The sequence below is a fragment of the Lytechinus variegatus genome, chromosome 1 (genome assembly GCF_018143015.1).
Source record: "Lytechinus variegatus isolate NC3 chromosome 1, Lvar_3.0, whole genome shotgun sequence".
Taxonomy (NCBI): Eukaryota; Metazoa; Echinodermata; class Echinoidea; order Temnopleuroida; family Toxopneustidae; genus Lytechinus; species Lytechinus variegatus.
The window spans coordinates 73,929,121-73,951,762 of record NC_054740.1 but is presented as its reverse complement, the minus strand read 5'-3'; the positions used below and the strand labels follow the sequence as shown (position 1 = coordinate 73,951,762).

At 34.6% G+C, this 22,642-nt stretch overlaps 1 protein-coding gene across 1 annotated transcript; it reads right to left on the bottom strand.

Annotated features, from left to right (window-relative positions):
• Positions 1 to 410: 410 nt before the first annotated feature.
• Positions 411 to 20,778, bottom strand: LOC121422643. Its single transcript, XM_041617806.1, has 4 exons — positions 19,723 to 20,778; positions 18,084 to 18,268; positions 14,592 to 14,673; positions 411 to 808 (listed from the first exon to the last, which is right to left on the bottom strand). Exons 1-4 carry the CDS (start codon positions 20,657 to 20,659, stop codon positions 588 to 590), a joined length of 1,425 nt encoding a protein of 474 aa, XP_041473740.1. The 5' UTR covers positions 20,660 to 20,778; the 3' UTR covers positions 411 to 587.
• Positions 20,779 to 22,642: the final 1,864 nt, after the last annotated feature.

Sequence of the window (22,642 nt, the reverse complement as noted above, 5' to 3'; positions counted from 1 at the left end):
GATGGAGGGGTTGCTTAATGTTCTGCTGACCTTTGTCCCATCAACGTTACCCCCTCTTCCCCCGAATTTCATAAACACATTGTTGAGATCCAAATAATGAAGACAAAATGCTGCACTAAAAATTGCAATTCATGATCACTCATGCATTAAATTTCAATTTAATAATGCATTAAATTTTCACAAACAACAAACTGATCACAACTGATCTTTAATTCACCAAATAACCCTCAACTTTGCAAGTACCAAACAAAAAAACCTAAAAGAAATTGGAAGGCTAATTCCGGCCCACCCTAAATTTCATACCCTTTGTTTCAGTGGGCAGTGCTTGCTCAAGTATGAATAGTTTTCCAACTTTATGGTGTCATTTGAATGTTGACTTTATTGGCTTTCTATATCTATAAGTCTTTTCCCCCAAAGCGCTATATTTTTTATTTGGCAGCCATTTCAAAAGTGTATAGTTTTTTGGGGGACGCACTGTAGTATTATAGGATTTAGAGACCACTTCTATTTGCCTGTGCAAATGAATGCCTCGATCTATGAATTAAACCACATCCATTCGGTTTTGATTCTAATTTCTATAGAGCTCTTCATCTTGCAAATGAAATGACAGGCCTGCCATCGCCATTCTTCTTTTGTTCCTTGTTGCCTGTTCTTACTAGATCCACACTTTCCATAGTCTCCTGCATCTTGGTTTCATACTCCTTCATTCGTCTCAGCTGATCGTCGTATTCAGGTCCGAGGGTCCATAGCTTCTCAAGCTCATAGAACTCCCTAGTCTCCTCTGACATAAGGTGCAGCACAATATTACCTGTTCATACAAAAGATATAACATTCTATGGATTGGTAATGTAAAGTACGAGGTGTTATTTTCACCAGTGTCTGAATATAATTGTATTCATTTTTTATTGTATATGGACCCCATGGAAGAACCGTATTGTCATGGCAACTAAACTGAACATGCGCTATCCATCTGTTTTGCACCTTTTCTTTTTTTATACGAAAAATAAATACTTACTTCTATACTATACTATATTTCACTTTGCTCATTTATGACAGATTTCAGGCTGCATAAATTATGCACATCTGAAAGCAAATTAGTGAATGGAAATTTTGCTCATCAAGGTCCTTGGATGACCTACATATTACAGCTATCTCTTCTTCACCACTCTCTTCTTTATCAAAAAGGGATATTCCAAGCTGAAAATTATATGATTTGAACAGACAGACAAAGTAAAATCAGAAAAAACTGAACCCTAATAATTTCATCAAAATTGCACAATGAATAACAATGTTGCATAACATTTAATTTTTTTGCATTACTTTGGTGAAACAGTTCTATGCATCAATCCATGAATGTGAACTAAGCAAGCAGATGTCATATTCCGCCTCATTCTTCAATATTTCATTAAATATGAAATCATATTTACTCAAACTACGATTTTAAAGAATGAGGAGTTGACTAATGATCAGGGTTGGGCTCAATTACTTTCATCAATTATAATTATATAATAGAGGAAATGTTCCATTACAATTACTTATCAATTAAATTACATTTTTTTCACTTAAAATTACCAATTACTTTCTAAAAAAGTCATAAATGTAACCAATTTTTATTCTGTACATGTATAGTACCATGTGGAGCCGTGATATGTGCAAACGCCAGGATATGTGCAAACAACGGTATATGTACAAAATTTCGCCGGGATTTGTGCAAACAACGGAATTTGTGCAAACGCCACGCCGGGAAATGTGCAAATCTGTCAAAATTTATCAACGGCATCTGTGCAAACGTGACGACGGGATATGTGCAAATGAAAAATTTTCACGGGAAAAGTGCAAACCTCCGGGATATGTGCAAATCACTGCATTTATCCATATAAAAGCTATTTCTAATGAAATGTTTCATAAAATTACTGTTAAAAATGAGAAACATGCCTGCATAAGGGAGAAGCTAGCTATACAGTGACATCGGCAATGAAAAGCTATTCAGAGAGGCAGGGGGGGGGAACTGTTGCACCCACAAATGTAATAACACTTTACCCACAAATGTAATAATTTTTGATCGCCCACAAATGTAATAATGACTTTACCCACAAATGTTATAAATTTGAAGGGCTTTTTGGCAAATCCGTTCTTAACGAAAATCCTATAGTAATGCGTTCATATAGCACACCAGTGCAAAGTCTCTTTTCCTGACCCGGTTATTTAAAAAAATATAATATAAATCCAAAGTCTTTATTCCAGACCTGGTTGTTTCAAAAATAATAATATAAGTCCAAAGTCTTTTTTCCAGACCCGGATGTTTCAAAAATTATAATACATGTCCAAAGTCTTTTTTCCAGACCCGGTTGTTTCAAAAATTATAATATATGTCCAAAGTCTTTTTTCCAGACCCGGTTGTTTAAAAAATTCTAATATAAGTCCAAAGTCTTTTTTCCAGACCCGATTGTTTAAAAAAGAATAATATAAGCCCAAAGTCTTTATTTGAGACCCGATTGTTTAAAAAATAATAAAAGTCCAAAGTCTTTTCTCCAGACCCGGTTGTTTAGAAGATTATCATATAAATCCAAAGTCTTTATTCCAGACTCGGTTGTTTCAAATATTATAATATAGCCCAAAGTCTTTCCTCCAGACCCGGTTGTTTAAAAAATTATAAGGTAAATCCAAAGTCTGTATTCCTAACCCGGTTGTTTAAAAAAATTATAATATAAGTCCAAAGTCTTTTTTTTCCAGACCCCGTTATTTCAAATATTATGATATAAGTCCAAACTAAGATACGATAATGATGTTCCAGTGGAATAAACATAAGAATCAAGCTTAGTCTTCTCTCCAGACCCAGTTAATTAAAACTGGTGGAATCAATGTCTTTGTTGTTTTGAATTATACGGAATGTATTGTGAATATATTCGCCATGAGTAAATTGAGAATCAAGCATAGTCTTTTCTCCAGACCTGGTTATTTAAAACTAGAAACTGAAACCCTCTAGTAATGCCTTCATATAGCACAAAAGTCAAAATTTTTTTTCCAGACCCGGTTATTTCAAAAATTATAATATAAGTCCAAACTTAGATACCATAATGATATTCCAGTGGGGAAAAAAACAAAATCGAGCTTAGCCTTTTCTCCAAACCCTGTTATTCAAAAATTGTAAATAACAAAACAACAACAACAAAAACTGTATAAAGACTCCAAAATCTTATTAATGCTGGATAACGTTGTTGTTGTTGTTGTTCGCTTGGGTTTTGAGGCGCGTGTCATTCAGATATGAATATTTACGCCTATATCAATTTGTCGTTTTTGTGGTTATTAAATTTTGACGCATAATGGATTAGCGCTGCTTTCAGTAAATTTGAATGAGATCGTGAAAGGCGGCTCATCACAAATCCTTGATTGTTTAAATAGTATTTTCTGGCCAACCCGGATCAGTAATTTGAACGGGCTTCTCAGCATGCGCGTGGTTGCTATTAAAAACAAGCACTGCCTAGGCCCCCCCAATACCCAATCAAGACAGTGTGATGCCTGTCAACAGACCTCTCCTTCCGAAGTTTGAAAAGAGAACAATAAAAGTGTGTAATATAAAATACATGTTGTATGGTTATACCATAACCAAATATAAGGACACAATTAATTAATGCAGACATTCTGGGCTTGTGCTCGGTGCAATTAATGTCATGTGTTATTATTAAATGTTACATGTTTAACATGTTATCTGGAATATTCTATCGATTCGTAGATGGGTGACACCCGTTTACATAGACTCAAGAGGAACTTCAAAATGCAGTAGCCAAATACAAGTAAATTTAAAGAGAGGAAAAGAAAATAACAAAACAAAATAAAACATATTACATACATATGTACACATTATATACATTTATTTACAGGCGCTTTATCTTATATGCAGAGAGAACTTAAAAATAAGAGAGTCTATGTGTCCTTCTTACGAAAGACACAAGTGCTCTCTGGTGTGAAGCTTCTGATGAAGATAATGATCCCTCGAGATCTGCTGCCTCTTGGGAGTCTGTATCCACTAACAGCATTGTTCTTTCTATGATATATTTTGCGCATTCAGTTAAAAAATGTCTTGTTGTTTCGGGCACTCCACAAAAATCGCATAATCCAGTTAGGTGTGTTTTGAAAAGAAATAGGTTTTGGTTTAATCCAATATTATCCATTCTTAGACAGTGCAAAATGGATTCACTATTCTTGTGGTTCAAGGAACATTTAAAAGTTCCTGCTACGTTTTTTTGGATTCTTTTTAAGGGAGATACAGTTTCTTCCCATCTATTTTGCCATTTTTGCATATAATAAAATTTGATCAAACTATTTGATTCTCTTTTATTTAGTTTATTATGGATGTCAATTGTGGGATGTATTAACGCACCTTTGGCGGCCTTATCAACCACTTCATTACCAGTGATATTACAATGCCCTGGTATCCACTCATAACAAATATGTATTCCTTTTTGATGAAGTTGTGTCTGGAGCATCAACAACTCATAAATAAACTGTTCTTCATTGTTGTTTTTCAAAGCTTCTAGTGCTCCAAGAGAGTCGCAGAAAATAACCGCTCCTGTGAGTAATCCCGGTACCTGTATTTGGTTTAACCAGTATAATGACAGAATAATGGCAGCTAATTCTGCTCTGTAAGAGGATGTATTGTTGTGTAGTCTTTTGGACTCTACATAATTAAAGCGTGGTATAAAAAAAGCAGCAGCTGCCCTGCCCGTCTCTGGAGACTTGGAGCCGTCCGTAAATATTTGTAGGTGGTTTGGCCACTTCTGATTAATAAGTTCTATACTTCTCTGTTTTTGGAGCAAGGGGTTGTCTGCCTTGGAAATAAGGTCACTGAGTTCATTTGATACTGATGTGGTCTCATAATGCCACTTTGGAATTGGTGTTGTTATAAACATGTCCTCAATCTTGTATGATAAAATCGGTGGTAATACTAACACTCTTTGACCAAAGGGTTCCCGAGTATTTTGATTCACTTGTATATTGAATTGCCAACAGTCTTTCAAGTCCTCCATCAAGGGGTGGTTTGGGATACTTTCAATACGTTTTTTCAATTTGACACTTAGCATTTCCCGACGTATGTCTAAAGGCATCTCCCCAAGCTCTACCTGTAATGTTCTAAGAGAAGTTCCTTTTCTTGCTCCAGCACAGATTAGCAGTGACTGATATTGGATCGAGTTCAAAATATTTTTTACATTTGTTGTTGCAGAGTTGTATGCTTCGCATGCGTAATCTATCAGTGACCGTATGATGGCTTTATATACCTGGAGGGTTTCCTGAGCGCTGTTACAAAAAGGGCTGTAAGCAATGCATTTAAGTACATTTATTTTTTGTTTGCATCTCTGAACAATGCTATCAATATGTGGCTTCCATGTCAATCTCTTATCAAATAATACTCCTAAATATCTGTGCTCCTTTTGTGGAATTAGAATACATTCATTCAAAGTGATCCTGAAATGTTCTTCTCTATTTGAACGTGAGAATAGCATTGGACGAGTTTTGTCATGAGATATATTCAATCCCCATGATGAAAACCAATTGTTCAATTCATTTAGATATTCTTGAATATATTCGCTAGATTCTTTCAAGTCACTTCCGTGTCTCCAGATAACGCAATCATCTGCATATAACAGATTGTACACGTTAGGTGAAATAGGAATGTCGTGTAGCATTATATTGAACAACTCTGGGCTGAGTGTACTCCCTTGGGGGAGACCATTATTAATTTCCATACATGGAGAAAGTTGCTTTCCTATTCGGACCTGGAAAGTACGACGCGATAGAAGATTATAGATGTAGAGAAGTATGTTGCCTTTCAGTCCAATTTTACCTAATTTGACTAAAAGTCCTTTGGTCCACAATGAATCGAACGCTTTCTCTAGGTCTACAAATACAGCTATCGTCTTCGTACCGACTTCCAGATTCTTTTGTATGCTATTTTCAAGATGTATAATGTTATCTAAGGTGCAACGCCCCCTTCTAAATCCATTCTGGATTGGGGATAGTATATTATGTTTTTCCAAATAGAACTGGAGTCTCTTTTTTACCAAACTTTCCATTATTTTCATAAGGCAAGAAGTTAAGGAAATGGGGCGGTATGAATTTGTTAATGTGGGGTCTTTATTTGGTTTCAAAATTGGAATCATTATGGAATGCTTACACGAGGGTGGAATTTCACCGGATTCCCATATTTTGTTGATTAACATAAGCATGGCTTCTTTTGCGTTCGTTGGAAGATTCTTATATACCTGATATCCAATGTTATCTTCCCCTGGCGTTGATTCTTTTTTCGTTTTCAGGATATAATTTAGTTCTGTCATGTCAAAAGGTTCATTAATGGCAAGTTTACCGTCCATTTCCTTAAATGGGAGATCATTAAATTCTTTATTAATCTCCTCTTCTTCTTTAATATGGGGTTTGTTTTTTCCCGCAGATATGAAACTTTGTGCGAATGCGCTTGCCTTTTCTTCGTCTGCGGTAATTATCTTACCGTCTGCGTGAAGAACTGGCATTTTATTGGTTGGTTTAGTTTGTGAACCATTTAGTCTCTTTACAGAGCGCCATATCATCGTTAGGGGCGTAAACCGGTTAAATTTAGAGCACAGTTCCCGCCAATATTGCCGTTTTGCTTGTCTAACGAGTCTTTGCGCTTCTGCTTTCTTTTTTCTATAGTGTTCCAAATTTTGTTGGGATGGATTTTTCCTCAGTTTGTTTTTTGCTTTATTTCGTTCCCTTATTTTGGTGGTGCAATCTTTTGTCCACCAGGGAGTTGGGTTTTGTTTGTGTTTTTTATAAGGTGGGGCAGTTTCCTCCAGAACGCTTGTGATTAGTTTTATGAAAAGGTCATAGGTTTCTGAAGCGTTCAATGCACTCGTATCAGGGTAGGTGTTTTTGAAGTGTTCCTCGCATTTCTTTCGAAAATTTGACCAGTTCATATGTTTAAAAGACCATTTTTTGGTTGGATAGTGATCTGGATCATTCATGGTTGGGGCTTTCTTAAGATGCAAATCAATTCTGACGGGAAAGTGGTCGCTGCCACATTTGTCAGATAGGACCTGCCATTCACAATTAATAGCTAAAGAGGGTGAGGTGATAGACAAATCAAGGCAAGATATTTTTCCTGTATGTGGATCTAATCGAGTCCCAGAACCATTATTAAGTATGACGAGGTTATTTTGAGTAATAAAGTTTTCAATTAAATGACCGTTGCTATCAGTTTTCTCACTCCCCCATAGAGTGTTATGGGAGTTAAAATCTCCTACTATCAATAATTTAGAGGTGTCCTTGACATTTTGAATGAGTAAATTTAAGTCGTCTTCTCCTAGTTTTTCACATGGATTATAGTAATTAATAATTGTAATAAAGGACTTGCCCATGTGTATATTAATTGATTGCATTTCGCAATCTACATTTAGAGATATGTATTCGTAATCCAATGAGTTATGGATATAGAATGCACATCCCCCTCCTCTTCGGGAGTTTCTGCTTTTAGAAAAACAAGTATAATTAGGAATATGTATTGATTGAGAACCTTGATACCATGTTTCTTGTAAACATATTAAATGGATAATTTCATCTCTTTTACAATGTATATATTTAACAAGTTCATCACCGTGCCCTTGCATTCCCTGCGCGTTCCATTGTAAAATGACGAGCGCGGGCATAATAACACTTATTAGCTTGCTTGTGCTGGAAATTGTTCCGCGGCTGTTCTGATAAAAGAGATAATTTCCGCCTCTGATTGGTCTTTTGCAAAGTTCATGAGTAATTTGGCAAAGAAAGTAACAAGTTGTTCATTGCTAGCTGCTATTAGAAAATTTTCTTCTTTTGGTGTTGGGCGTGGGGTCTTGAACTTCCTAATATTAGAGAACGACTGTGTGGGGATCTGATTATGTGTGGGTGTTGGTATTTGTGGTAGCTTAAGGTGATTGGGTTCAACGGGATCGGGATTCCTGTGTATTTGTGCCTGGACAGTAATTGGTTTGTTATTGTTTACTTTGATTTTATTGAATTGCACCGAAGTCGGTATTGTTGGGATCTGAGCCTCCGTTTGTTGAATTTCTGAGAAAGCTTTGGTTGCCTGTGCATAGGACATTTTGTTCACAACCTTTATTTTCTGGATTTCATTCGCTATTTTTGCTTTTGCGCAACCTTTATACGCCGCCGAATGTTGACCACCGCAATTGATACAATTGTTTAGTTCTTTTTTTGTACAGTCATCAAAATTATGTGCTTCCCCACATCTTACACATCTTTGTTTCTCACGGCATGTATTTGCCGTATGTCCAAATTTTTGGCAGTTGAAGCATCTACTGACAGGGGGGATAAACATCCTCACCTCCATTCTTTGAAAACACATTGTTATTTCTTTTGGGAGAGACTGTGTGTCAAAGAATAAAATAACACTACGTGTCGGGGAAGTAGTAGGTCCACCTTGTGTTTCCATGTCAACCTCTTGCTTTCTGGGATTTTTTCTCAATATTCTTTTGGCGTTTACAACTCTTTGACTTTTTAATTCTGCTATTATTTCCTGGTCTGTCATTTCGGTTGGTACTCCTGAAATTACTCCCTTTTGCAGGTTTGGACGATTATTTATTTTTACTGGGATATTTCCAACAGATTGAATTTCCTGGATTCGTCTGTACTGTTTGATATTTTGGCATTTCACGAAAATTCCATTTCTAGTAGACTTTATGTATTCGGGAGAAAGGCTTGAGCAATTTTCGATAGCTCTAATGACAACTGATAGGCTAACATTTTTTAATGATTTATCACGATCTATTGGTACAATGAAAACTTTCAGGTTTTGGTTTCTTGTTTCTGCAGATGGGGTGCGGAATTGGAACTCATTGTCAGATTCACCCGACGAGCCACTCCTTATAGATACGTTTTCTACACTAACACTTCCTTCTCTAGTTTTACGTTTTTTCTTTCGTCTAGACGTTTCTACTGTTTGAAATTCCCCTTCAGGATCTGTGTAGGGGGTACCCGATTCAGATTCTCCCCGAAATAGAGGATGTGGATACTTTGCCGCCATTATTGGCATGTGCCAATTTGGCGGGAAATTTGAAAATCAAACAAGTGCTGTATTAGTCGTGTGTAAAAGAAAGCCCAAAATGTTTGCTTACCAGTTTCGTGTCCGAGGTATAGCAAATATAGCTAGAATGGTTCCTATTCCAGATAATATAAATCCATTATAGGCAAAAATCCAAAGATAGGCAAAATTCCAAAGATAAAGTAAAATATCGAGCGAGCGAGAAATTCGCAACACGTCCGGACCTGAGGATGAGCTGAGGTTGGACATATAACGTAGTCTTTCAGCCAGACCCAGTCATTTGTTTTTCAAAATAAGGCTAAGAGTAAAAATATAAATAACTCCAAATCTAATACCAAGCAATCCTTGAACCTAAGAACATGTTTTTAAAAAGTTTAGAATGTTGTCTTTATTCCAGACCTAATCATTACAAAAATTACGAAAAAGAATCTTCTAACATAAGACCCTATCACATTCTTTTGGAATAACACAAGTTTTAAAACATTCCTTTTCCTCCAGACCAGGTTATATAAAAAATGAATTAAAAAAGAAAGTCAAATCTAAAACCAATTTTCAAAAGTTACACCCACTAAAAAAATATGTCTTTACCCCACACCCATTTTTTTTTTATATATAGACCCCTACAAAACATTGTAATTATGCATGGATATAGCAAACGTCCATTCTCCAGACTTTGTTATTACTATTTTTTTAATAGTTTTTACCCATATTCTAAAACGAATACCCAATAATCTAACTACTGTGGAATAACATGGAGATCGATTGAAGACTTTTCTCCAGACACAATTATTTCATGAATAAAAAACCAATAAAACCCAACCCCCAACAGCGAATCTAAGAACAACAATCTTCCAAATTAAGACCAAGTAGAAAAGCACACGTTTAGAGCGTTGTCTCTTTTACAGACCCAGTCATTAAGAAATTAATTCAAACATTCTTAAAAACATTAGACTTTGTCATATTCTTATTCCTGTTGAATAACATGGATATTATGCTTAGACCTTGTCTAGACCCAGTTATTTATAAGATAAAAAATATTGAAAAAAAAAACAAAGCTAAGACCAATTTTTCAAATTAAACACAGTTAAAATGCTTGGGTTTAGAGAGTTGTCTACCCCACACCCAGTTCTCTTAAAATACAAATTAAGCAAAAGATTAATCAGGAAAATTTAGACACCAGCCTCTCCCAAACTACAAAAAACCTGTGATAACGCATACCACAAAAACTACAAATTAATAAAAGGCGTAAATATTCAGATCTGAATGGTACGCGCCTTAAAAACCCAAAATAACAACAACGTTATTCTACATTAATGAGATTGTGGCGTCTTTGTTAATATTGTTTGTCTGTTTTTATCCTTTCTAATAATTTCCTATTTTGAAATAACATGGTCTAGAGCAAAGACTACACCATATTTAAAGACGTTTGTCCCCTGGAAAGATCAAACCTCAAGATGTTGATGGACCTGAATCCATCGACGGAACAGCCTAACCCCGTAACTCGGGTACGGGTGTGGGAGCTAGGGGCTCCTCTTTCTTTGCCTGTCTCTCTTTCAGTCATTTAAAATCATTTTTTCCCTATCTTATCACTTCTTGATCACATAAATCCTTTCTCTCTGTCTCTCTCTTTACTTTACGGGTCAATATAACCCCAGAAAATATATCTTAGGCCTCTGAGATTATTGGAATTGTAACTAATAAAAATATATATATTTTTATATATTACAATATTATGATATATTACAAATGGTGCTTGGTACACTTAAAATTTAAAGTACCGAAGAACTTGTTAAAACGTTATCCCCTATTGTTAGAATAATTTTCTTTTATATAATATCTCATAGATCGTCGATCAACAACCTTATCGTTTTGTGGAAGTAATCCTCATATTGTGTGCTGATATCTTATTCCTCAGCTTTTTTGTTTTTTATTTTTTATATTTAAAGGTTTTGTTTTATTTTTTTCATAGAATAAAAAGGAATGAATATATAAGAAATAATAATGATAACAAAGAAGTAATAAAAATAACGCTAATTAAAATTGTTGCCCTATTTCTCATACAGTGGGTGGCAAAAATAGTCAATCATGACTTATTGCCAAATGAAAACATGGAATGGAATGGTTATCCCCTCTTGATCGAATGTTTTTCTTTTATATACTATATCATAGATCGTTGATCAACAACCTTATCGTTTTCGGGAAGTAATCCCCCTATTGGTTACTGATATCTTATTTCTCAGTTTTTTTCATATGTATTAAAAGTTCTGTTATTTGTGTATGTTTTTTTCATAAAAAAGGAAGGAATATACAAGAAATTATTTTTTATGGTTTGCAGGGTCGTTCTTTTGTTGTTGTTATTGTGTTTTTAATGATTTTTATAACCGGGTCTGACAAAAAGACTACGCTATATTTTCATATCTGAATGACATTCATATCTGAATGACACGCGCCTCAAAACCCAAGCTAACAACAACAACAACGTTATTTAGCATAAATAGCATCATGGGTCTTTGTTTTTTTAGAATTATTATAATTTTTGAAATAACCGTCTCTGGAAAAAAGACTTTGGACTTATATTATAATATTTGAATTAAAGGTATTGTTTAACTTTGTGAGCAGCCGATTTAAAAAATTCTCAAACCTAGATGAAACATGTGTACAAGTGCATGTATTAGAACTAATAAACCCTGAAAACAACCATTATTGAGAATGAAAAGCTAAAACTACAAGGCAAACACCGATTTTGTAAATAGGCGTCTTATAGACGCCTAAATAGTACACATAAGTGTATGGGATGAAATTAAGATGTTGTTTCCGGTCACTTTATATTTCAATTTTTGAAGCACTAAATAATTATTTTCGAACGCAATTTTTTCTGGGCTTCATTTTTGTAACATAACACAGACACAGGTGACAAGTGTGACCTTCTAGCTCAGATTTTTTAAAAGTCAAACCAATGTTAACCAATCACTTTAAGCGGGTATGGAAAAAAGATTTCGCATTTTTGTGCAATATAAATGCATTACTATAGGGTTTCAGTTTTAGTTACCGGGTCTGGAGCAAAGACTATGCTTGATTCTCAATTTACTATTAGCGTCTGGAGAAAAGACTAAGCTCGATTCTCATTTTTATTCCGCTGGAATATCATCATTGTATCTTAGTTAGGACTTAAGTTATAATTTTTGAAATAACCTGGTCTGGAAAAAAGACTGGAATTATATCATAATTCTTTAAACAACAAGGTATGGAAAAAAGACTTTGGATTTATATCATTAGTTTTTAAACAACCGGGTCTGGAAAAAGAGACTTTGGGTTTATATTATTATTTTTGAAACAACCGGGTCTGGAACAAAGACTGTGGATTTATATTATAATTTTTTATATAACCGGGTCAGGAAAAGAGACTTTGCACTTGTGTGCTTTATTAAGAACGGATTTGCCAAAAAGCCCTTCAAATTTGTAACATTTGTGGGTAAAGTCATTATTACATTTGTGGGCGATCAAAAATTATTACATTTGTGGGTGCAACATTCCCCCCCCCCTGCCTCTCTGAATAGCTTTTCATTGCCGATGTCACTGTATAGCTTCTCCTTTATGCAGGCATGTTTCTCATTTTTATCAGTAATTTTATGAAACATTTCATTAGAAATAGTCTTTATATGCATGTAGTGATTTGCACATTTCCCGTGAAAATTGTTCATTTGCACAAATCCCGTCGTCACGTTTGCACAGATGCCGTTGATAAATTTTGACAGATTTGCACATTTCCCGGCGTGGCGTTTGCACAAATTCCGTTGTTTGCACAAATCCCGGCGAAATTTTGCACATATACCGGCATTTGCACATATCACGGCTCCACATACCACCTACATGTATTTCAACATAATTCTAAGTTACAAGAGAAACTGAAAAGATGAAGGTTTTGGTTAAAGAGCAGGGATTCTGTCTTTTACTCTCTTTAATGACCTGAAGCAGTTGACATGAAAAAGGTCTTGAAATTAAATCATAAATGAAATAAGTTTATTGTAAAGTAACTGAATGCATTAAAAACAATTGACAGTAATTGAAGTCAATTACATGTACATTTTTTCAATTACAATTAGTTACTTTCCTTTCCCAAACTAAAATAAAAAATGTAATTAAATACGTATTACGCATAAGAAGAATTGTAAGAGAGAAATTACATTCATTCATTAAAGTTATTTCTTTCGCTAAGGAAGTTCATTGCATGATATTAGAATATTCCAGAATGTCTCAATCAAGCATTTGTTAGGTAACTTATTAAATGAAATAGAGCAACGATTGGTATTTGGGTATTTTTGTATTGGACAATAGAGACTGCTAGACAATAGACACTAGACTGAAAAGGACAATAGGATTAGCTACTTGTTTACATTTTTAATTTCACCAAGGTCAATCGAGAGTCTTCTAGAATTGAACTGCTGTAGAAAGGAGAATGTTCTATTTAAAGACAATACTAGAAGCTTCCAGAATAGTGGATATAAGCTGGCAGTTTCTTCAAGGACATCATCGTATTGGATCAGAACTTCACATCAGACTTTATGTCAGAGCATAGTTTATTTCCGACTGGAATACAACCTTTATCTTCTGTGGAATTATTTGCACACCATCAAATAACTGTTTTCAGCTATTTTGAGAGAGGAATTCTAGGTTCTCATCGAGATCATCAACCTATTCTAAAGAACATTTGTCAACCCATCATTTTATCATTGTCAACTTCGTCTTCACAGACATTTCAACACTTTTCAGTGACTCCGACTATTCATCATCATGTTTCAACATCAATTTCATCATCGCCAGGATTGGGGACTTTGATTTATGGAACCTTTGCCAGCCAACTTGGATAAATCATTAGGATTACTCAGAACTGTTTTCAAGATAAGATGCATTAGTTAGTTTTATTCTGTGTGAATTACTAAAAAGCAAAAATATTTTATTCAAAATTTGTTTGGTATTCAATATTGTAAATACATAATTGATCAATTATTTTGTAATTGAGACCAACCCTGAGCACTATTAATTCAATGCGTGAAGATAATCGTTGAACTAAGAAAATATGGAATAATTACTATTTCATGTAATAATGGGACATGACATCCACACCTATATTCATGACAAAGTGCATCACAGTTTTCACAAAATATCAAATTGAAAAATTCATTATGTTAATCATTTCTTACGAGATTTCGATGAAATTTTCAGTGTTCTTCTCAATGAATTACTATATTTATGTAAAAAGAATTATATTCAGACCAACTCTTTCATAGAAGGAAACAAAGATATTATTTTATACCAGTACGACCCAGAAAATTAGTTACAAAATATAACTACCGGTATAGAGATATTGAACCGTGAATATTTCTTATAAGCTGTAACAATATAATGTACACACAATGTCATATTTTCATTTTGTCACTTGTAAGAATGCTAGAGTTTGTAGATTCATATGTAATGACGAAAATCTAAATAGAGTTCATATTCAGATTTAATTTTTCGCTCTTACCAAAGTCAATGCATATCCAATCGTCTGTATTTTCTCCCTCCACAAGAACATAAGGGTCTTCTTTGGACTTTTTAGTTTTATACTGAGGAGATTGAAATCAGAAAATTAAAACCATTAAAACCAGAGTGTAAATCTCATTATACTTAAACATCACCAGTAAATAACAAGTAAAAGAATAAGAAAAGGAAAAAAAGGAGGACAAGGAATTAAAATGGGGATAAAGAGAAGAGTGAATTAAGAGGGAAGAGGAGGCGGCAAAAGATAATGATAAAGAGGAGATGGAGGAAAGAGGAAAAGAAGCATAAGGAGGAGAAAAATAAACAAGTGGAATGCCTCTGGCCGTCTCACCTGCATCACGCGATTCAACATAGTTGCTGACTTTGAAAACTACTATAACTCGCACAAGATGTTCAATGATACTTGGTTAACCTTATGGCCAAGTTTCATGAACAAGGTCCATATACTTTCTAAGTTATGATTTCATTTCCACGTTTTATGAAGTAAACCAATACACTTACAGAGATAGGATGGTAATTGAACAACAAATACCCCCAATGTGGCCAAAATTCATTGACCTCACATGACCTTGATCATGTGACCTGAAACTTGCACAGGATATTCAGTGATACTTATTAGTCTTATGTCCAAGTTTCAAAAGTCAGATCCAAAATTTTTTAAAGTTTTGATTGTAATTCAATAGATACCCCAAATCGGCCAAAGTTCATTGACCCCAAATGACCTTTGACCTTGGTCATGTGACGTGAAACTCATGCAGGATGTTTGGTGATACTTGATTAACCTCATGTCCAAGTTTAATGACCTAGGTCCATATATTTCCTAAGTTATGATGACATTTCAAAAACTTAACCTCAGGTTAAGATTTTGATGTTGATTCCCCCAACATGGTTTAAGTTCATTGACCCTATGACCTTTGACATTGATCATGTGACATGGAACTCTAATAGGATGTTCAGTAATACTTGATTAACCTTATGGCCAAGTTTCATGAACAAGGTCCATATACTTTCTAAGTTATGATTTCATTTCAAAAAACTTAACCTCAGGTTAAGATTTGATGTTGACGCCGCCGCCGTCGGAAAAGTGGCGCCTATACACTGTAGTCTCACTCTGCTATGCAGGTGAGACAAAAAGAGAATGCATGTTGTAACTTATATGTACTGTACATGTACACAAACTACAAAGGACTGTTATTTCAGCATTCATAATAATCCTGATAACAATTTTCTTTTCTCACTTTCAAAAAGGTGTGTAATTTTTTTTAAGTTCTAGAAGAATCTGGTAAATTACTTCTTCCTTTGTCCAGATCCATCATCTTACCTTTGGAAAACAAAAATATGCCAAATCAAGTAAAATTAATGAAAATGTATTATATCAATTACAAAATTGCAGATTGCATTTTTGAATAGGGATTTCATTGTTTTCATATTTATTTGGCAATTTACAGAGTATAATGCTTGGATGAAAGATAACTTGTATTCAGGAAAGGGAAAGGCACCACATAATTGTTTTGAAGTGTTTGTGGTTTGGAATAGCATTTTTTTTTCATAATCACATTCCATGCGTAATAACTAGCATTTCAGGTGTATAAGAGACACAGCATACATGTTAAACTTATAGTGAAATCCATGCCATTTCCACCAAACATGGCACATGGTTTTACAAGCCAAATATGCAAAACACAAAGTTATATTTCTTCTCTTCATAATGTACATGTATGGACTGTTGAAGTTTGCCAAATTGAGTCTGGATAAAAGGCACAATAAACAGATTGTGGCATCCAAAAGAGCTCACTTAGAATTCAAAGCTACATGTATATCCTTAAAACCAAGCAAATTTCATCAGTTTTTCTCCATCAGTTAAAAAATGCATACCAAAGACTGAGTAATTAATGGGATCACCCATTCCTTTGAGCTTTCATGTCTGAAAAAATGATGCATACATTAAAGGGGAAGTTCACCCTGAAGAAAACTTTGTTGTAAAAATAGCAGAAAAAATAGTAAAAAATATTGGTGAAGGTTTGAGGGAAAACCGTTAAAGACTAAGAAAGTTATTAGAGTTCAAAGTTTTGGATTTGTGACGTCATAAACGAGCAGTTGCCCAATGTGTTATGTAATATAAAATGCATGAATTTCAAATTTTTGATGGTTCCTGATGACTTGATTTTGTTTTCTATTCATGATCGGATGTGAAATGATTTGTCTATTGATATACAAAAGGTACAGTGAAAACCATTTTCAATTTTCTGAGCAAAGAACATTTGATTAATTTTTTACCATTTGCTATGTAGGAATGCTGCTCGCATATGACGTCACAAATCAAATAATAGAAATTCTAATAACTTTTTAATTATTTGATGAATTTTTCTCAAACCTTCGGCAATATTTTTTATTATTTTTTCTGCTATTTTTACAATGAACTTTTTGACAGGGTGAACTTCCCCTTTAATACAAAAAAAAACAGTGACACAAGTTCACACAACTTTGCTACTGCTGCATTTGCACCAGGTTTGGTTTCATCTAAGATGCAGGGTTATGGTTGCAATAAGTATTACATGTAGGGTTGTTTGTTAGGCTCAGGGTTAGGTTTAGGGTACGGTAGTATACATATTTCTGTGTATTTTAGAGAGGTGTGAAATGAATAAATCTGAACAGACACATTTGATTGGTGTTTGGAATATAGTGGAGCAATTGTAGCCAGAGCAAATGCCATCGAGACCTCAAAGACATATTTATTATTTCATTTTAAATATCTACAAAATACAAAGAAAGTTGTACGTTTTCATAAAAAATTACTAAGTTCTAGAAACCATGTGCAGATTAGGATGCAAACGCCACCAACATAACTGGCAAATGTCTTTAAAGGTCAAGTCCACCCCAAAAAAATGTTGATTTAAATAGACAGAGAAAAATCAAACTAGCAAAACGCTGAAAAATTCATCAAAATCTGATGTAAAATAAGTTATGACATTTTAAAATTTTGCTTATTTTTCACAAAACAGTGATATGCACAACTCAAATTAGACAGTCGGTGATGTCCCTCACTCACTATTTCTTTTGTTTTTTATTGCTTGAATTATACAATATTTCATTTTTTATAGATTTGACAATAAGGACCAACTTGACTGAATCATATTAACAATGCTCATTCCACTTGTTCATGGAGGAATTAATAATTGTTTCACTGGACAATGAGGATAAAAATAGAATATTCCTTATTTCCTATAATAAAATACAAAATAAATACATGTAGTGAGTGGATGATGTCATCAGTCTCCTCATTTGCATACCAACCAGGATGTGCTTTAACTGTTTTGTGAAATTTAGGAAAATTTTAAAATGTAATAATAGTAATAACATTATTTCACATCTAATTTTGATGAAATGTTCAGTGTTAATGTTATGCTTGTTTGATTTTTCTCTTTTTATTCAAAAACAACTTTTTGTTGGGGTGAACTTGTCCTCTAACACTTACCTGTTGATTAATATGAAGAGCCATTGCTTTGAGGTGTCTTGGAGATCGTCCAGTAACAACCACAAAATAGTCAACATATTGTTTCTCCTTTGGGATGTTGATGACACAGATGTCTTGTGCATTCTCTTCTCTTAGAATAGATGCAAGATCATCTATGCTAAATACAAATTTCATCTCATGTTCTCCTGTAAAAATGGGAAAAAATAACAAATTTAAATATTTACATGTAAGTATTGTATACAATGTATATGATGGTAATTTGAGCTTTACCTTTACAATGCAAGAAATAACATCCAGCTCTTTGCACTTAAATCAACAAGTGGAGCGCCTCTGGTAGTCTCCCCTGCATTACATGTTTCAATATAGTAGCAGTGCTGACTTTGAAAACAACTGAAGAATTATGCAAAAAAAACCAATCATATCATAGTAAAATAATCTGTTCATTCATCCTGATTGAACTTTGACTTTGATCATGTGTTCTACAACTTGTGCAAGGCAATCAGTGATACTACCCTTATCTCCACGTTTCATTAACTAAATCCATACACTTTCAAATTTATAATGGCAATTCAACAAATTACCCCAACATGGTCAATGTTCATTGACTTTTAAATGACTTTTCACCTTCGTCATGTGGCCTGAAACTCATACAGCATATGCAGGATGTTCACTGATAATTGATCACTCTTGTGCTAAAGTATCATGAACTACATGTACCTAACATAAACTTTCAAAGTCATGATGGCAATTTGTCAAATACTCTCAACATGGCCAAAGTTAACTGACCTTAAATGACCTGTCATGTGACCAACATGTATAACTCATGCAGGATGTTCACTGATACATACATGTACTTGAAACTCTTTACGTCCAAGTTTCATGAACTAGTCTAGATTCATACATTCGTTTGATGGCAATTAACTCGGGCAAAACGTTCACTGATACTTGATTACTCTTAAATGCAAGTTTCATAAACTAGAGCCACACACTTATACAGTTATTATGACATTTCAAAAACTTCACATTGGTTAAGATTTTGATGTTGATTGCACAAACAAAGTCTTTGTTTATTGACCCTACATGTACATGCAATTGACCTTTGTCATGTGACCTGAAACTCAGGCAGGATAGTCAGAAAAACTTGAATAACCTTAAGTTACATGTACATATGCCCAAGTTTCATGAACTAGGTCCATAACTTTTTAAGTTATGATACGTTTCAAAAACTTAATCTTGGTTAATATTTCAATATTGACGACGCCACCCGTGAGCGCCATGAAAAAGAGGTGTCTATCTCGCTCTGCTAAGCAGGTGAGACAAAAGAAAAATCATATTCAACAGATATCTAAATATTTCATACTGGGAGGCAAGGGAGAACGTGAATTGATTTATAACAAGGCATGTCTCTGTAAGGAATGAAATTTTGGTTAAAACTGTTAAATACTCAGCATACAGCATGTTCATGAATTTATTTGGGTGAGGGCTACCAGCTAACCTTTGGCAACTTGGAAATGATTTCTGATGCTCCTTGCTATCGCCAATGTCACAAATGTATTTTCTGAAATCTTTTTAATCATGGTCTTCATGAAATGCATATTATCATATTTCATTCTGTAGTCTACTTCAAAGTCTTAATTACCCTTTTCAGCACTGATTGGTTCTAGTGTTTCAGCTTCTTCTACACTTGTATCAAATGTATCCATCGTTACTTTTCCATCCAACTTAAATGTAGCTCCTGCACAGGGCTTGTCTTCCTTTTCACCTGCAGTGATTCCTTCATGATGACTCGGTCCTACGTCACTTGTATTTCCTTCTTGTTTTTCTTTCCCAAAATCTGATGCAAGTTCTCGCAACAAAGACTTCAATTCTGGGTCTTTTTCCAAGATCATATCTGACCTATCATCAGGGTGAATCCACTCCTCCATATTTTCATCAATCTTATCTTCAACCAAATCATCTTGTCTGTCATCTAGACCTTTGTTGGCACAACCACCAGAAGATCTGAAGTTCATTGAAATTATTTGACACCTTTTGTTAATAACATTTTTATCCCAATCACCGAGTCCTGGATTTAGTCCTCCTGGGAGATGACAAAATGCTGTTAGAATTAATGATGAATAAGAACTGTTGACCATGGCAACTGATTTGCACATCTTTTTCGAAATTTTGGCAGAAAGGGAATCCAGTTCAAGGAAGCGTTGCTGCAGTCTCAAACTTTTGCCTTTTATAATTGTATTTTCAAGAATTATTTCACAATGCAGATCTGGGTTTTTATGACTTTGCATCCAAACTGATCTGAAGAGATGTGCACTGCTGCCGGTAGTGTTGTTAATACGATATGCTATCCTCAGCCTCATCGACGTCGCCCACCACTCTCTACAGAGACTCGTCGCAGTAGCACGTGACCGCGACCAACATCCAAGCGACATACCACCACTGAAGCACGCCGGAACTCCGGGGCTCTTAATCGGTGCAGTCGCTGATCTTGAAGAAGGGAAATAACTCGCCACTGCACAGCGTTTGGTGGTGAATTCTTTGCTTCCAAGCAGCATTCGGTGCGAAGGACACTTCCTCATTCTCACAGAATAAAACACGTTCAATTTTGATATCAAAATTATCAATATGAACTTCAATAGAAGTTTTCGATAATAGAAAATGATTAATCCTAATTCGTACCCGCTATCGCAGACGTTAAAGAGCTATGGATAGCCAATCGCTCCGCTCCCGGTGCTGCTATGGAACACCACACAAATACTCACTTCGGGTACCATGTACCGGTATAGGAACTGAAAACCTTTTTCAAATATCTGTTACGGTTTTTGATAAGCAATCTTTTGAATTTGATGACCATTTTCAATTAGAGAACATGTATGTTACATTATTTTGGATAAATTTGATAACTAAAAAAATGTTTTACAATTTTGGTTCAAAATCATCTAATGTTGTGTGTGAAAATTACCAGTAGCAAATGTTTTTATCATGGGTATTTTCAAATTTCTCAGAGAAAATTTTGAAATCTACAACAAAAACGGATGTAATTCCGTTATCATGAAACTGAAATTTTTTTCCTATGAACTAAATACTTGCTTAAATTTTATATAATTCTGAATTCTCTGATTTCATGGGACTTACTAAAGACTTAGCAACATTTTTTTGAAATATCATTTCTAATTCTGCTGTAACTGTGGTAACGGAATTACATGGTAACGGAATTACCATTATCATATCTTTAAAGGGGTGTGCGTTAGCCCATGTTGTTCCATTGGCTTGTTGATATCTTAGCTGTAGCTCACAGTTATAAACATTAAAAGCCTTCTGATTCGTAATTACACTCTAAATCAGGATGAAATTATACAATTACTTGACAGCAAGTCCCATTCAATATGGCCTGAGTATAACATTCAGCAAAAGGGCAAGATAATGTACATGAGTATCAATAAAGTATATTGATGGGAGCATACAACGTAGATGAATGCCTTACAAAGGATTAATGGGCAATCAATTCTTGGGGAGGAGTAGAAAAATGATTATGCAGGATGATCTTAAAAAAAATCATTCAGATTGATTTTGCAAAAAATGTCATTGCCAAGTACCAATTCTAATGAGATCCAAAATACTAGACACACAATCACAAAGTGACCATGTTCACTGTGTGCGCCTTGGAAAAGAATGGCATTCATTTTTTTGTAATTGCCTCTGATCAACTCACCCTCAAGAGACTGTAGTGAACTTTTCAGTAAAAGAAATTCTGGGATGGCTGCAAGTAGTTCTATGCTTCAAAGAAGTGTTTATTTTTTTTCAGAAGATACTGCCTAATAATTTAAGCGATATCTTCTGTGTAACTCTCCTTGCAACGGAAGATTGGATATTCTTTGCAACAAGCTATGGTGAGAAACCAGACTCTGGTATTGATTGGCGAACAGTGTAGCGAGCAGTAAAAAGTAATGAGTGGAAAAGATTGAAGTGAGATCCATAATTTACAGATCTATGTTACAAGAATCAGATGCCAAAAATCATACTAAATCTTTATACAGATGACATTTCCAAAGGTATGGTGGATTTGACAAAGATATTCAAGATGTCTTAAATAGCACCAAACCAATAATGTTCTCCACCCTACATGTATGCAACGGATGCTCAGAAACATGCAAAGTCAGCATCATCCAATAATCACTGCTTCACGGCCAAAGTGAGTAACAATGATGACCCTTCAAGTGAGGATGATACACAGAATGAACACTTCTCTAAGGAGAGGATGGTGATAATATTGAGACCAACAGAGTAATCAATAACAAAACATCTGAGAACAGCCACATAACTCAGTTGGAAATGGGTAGAACTGTACAGCATTCTGATGTGAGAGAAATGCAAAGAGACAGTGGTAGTATATGTTCTGAGATATATTCTGATATAAAATAAAATATTTTATCTCTATTAAAATAAGTGATATAAAATCACCTAAAATTCGTTCCGAAATGGTATTCCAATAAACATTTTGTCTTTGTTATATCTCTGTGACACGAACCTATTTTTGAAGCAATCTGCAATGAGAAAGGCTT

Bases quoted from the DNA above. Each gene is read 5' to 3' on its own strand.
- LOC121422643 (XM_041617806.1), bottom strand. From the start codon at position 20,659: ATGAGGAAGTGTCCTTCGCACCGAATGCTGCTTGGAAGCAAAGAATTC. The intron at 14,674-18,083 runs GTAAGTGTTAGA...CAATCTCCTCAG, and splicing joins CTCTTCATATTAATCAACAG to TATAAAACTAAAAAGTCCAA. The intron at 809-14,591 runs GTAAGAGCGAAA...TTGTATGAACAG, and splicing joins TTGGATATGCATTGACTTTG to GTAATATTGTGCTGCACCTT.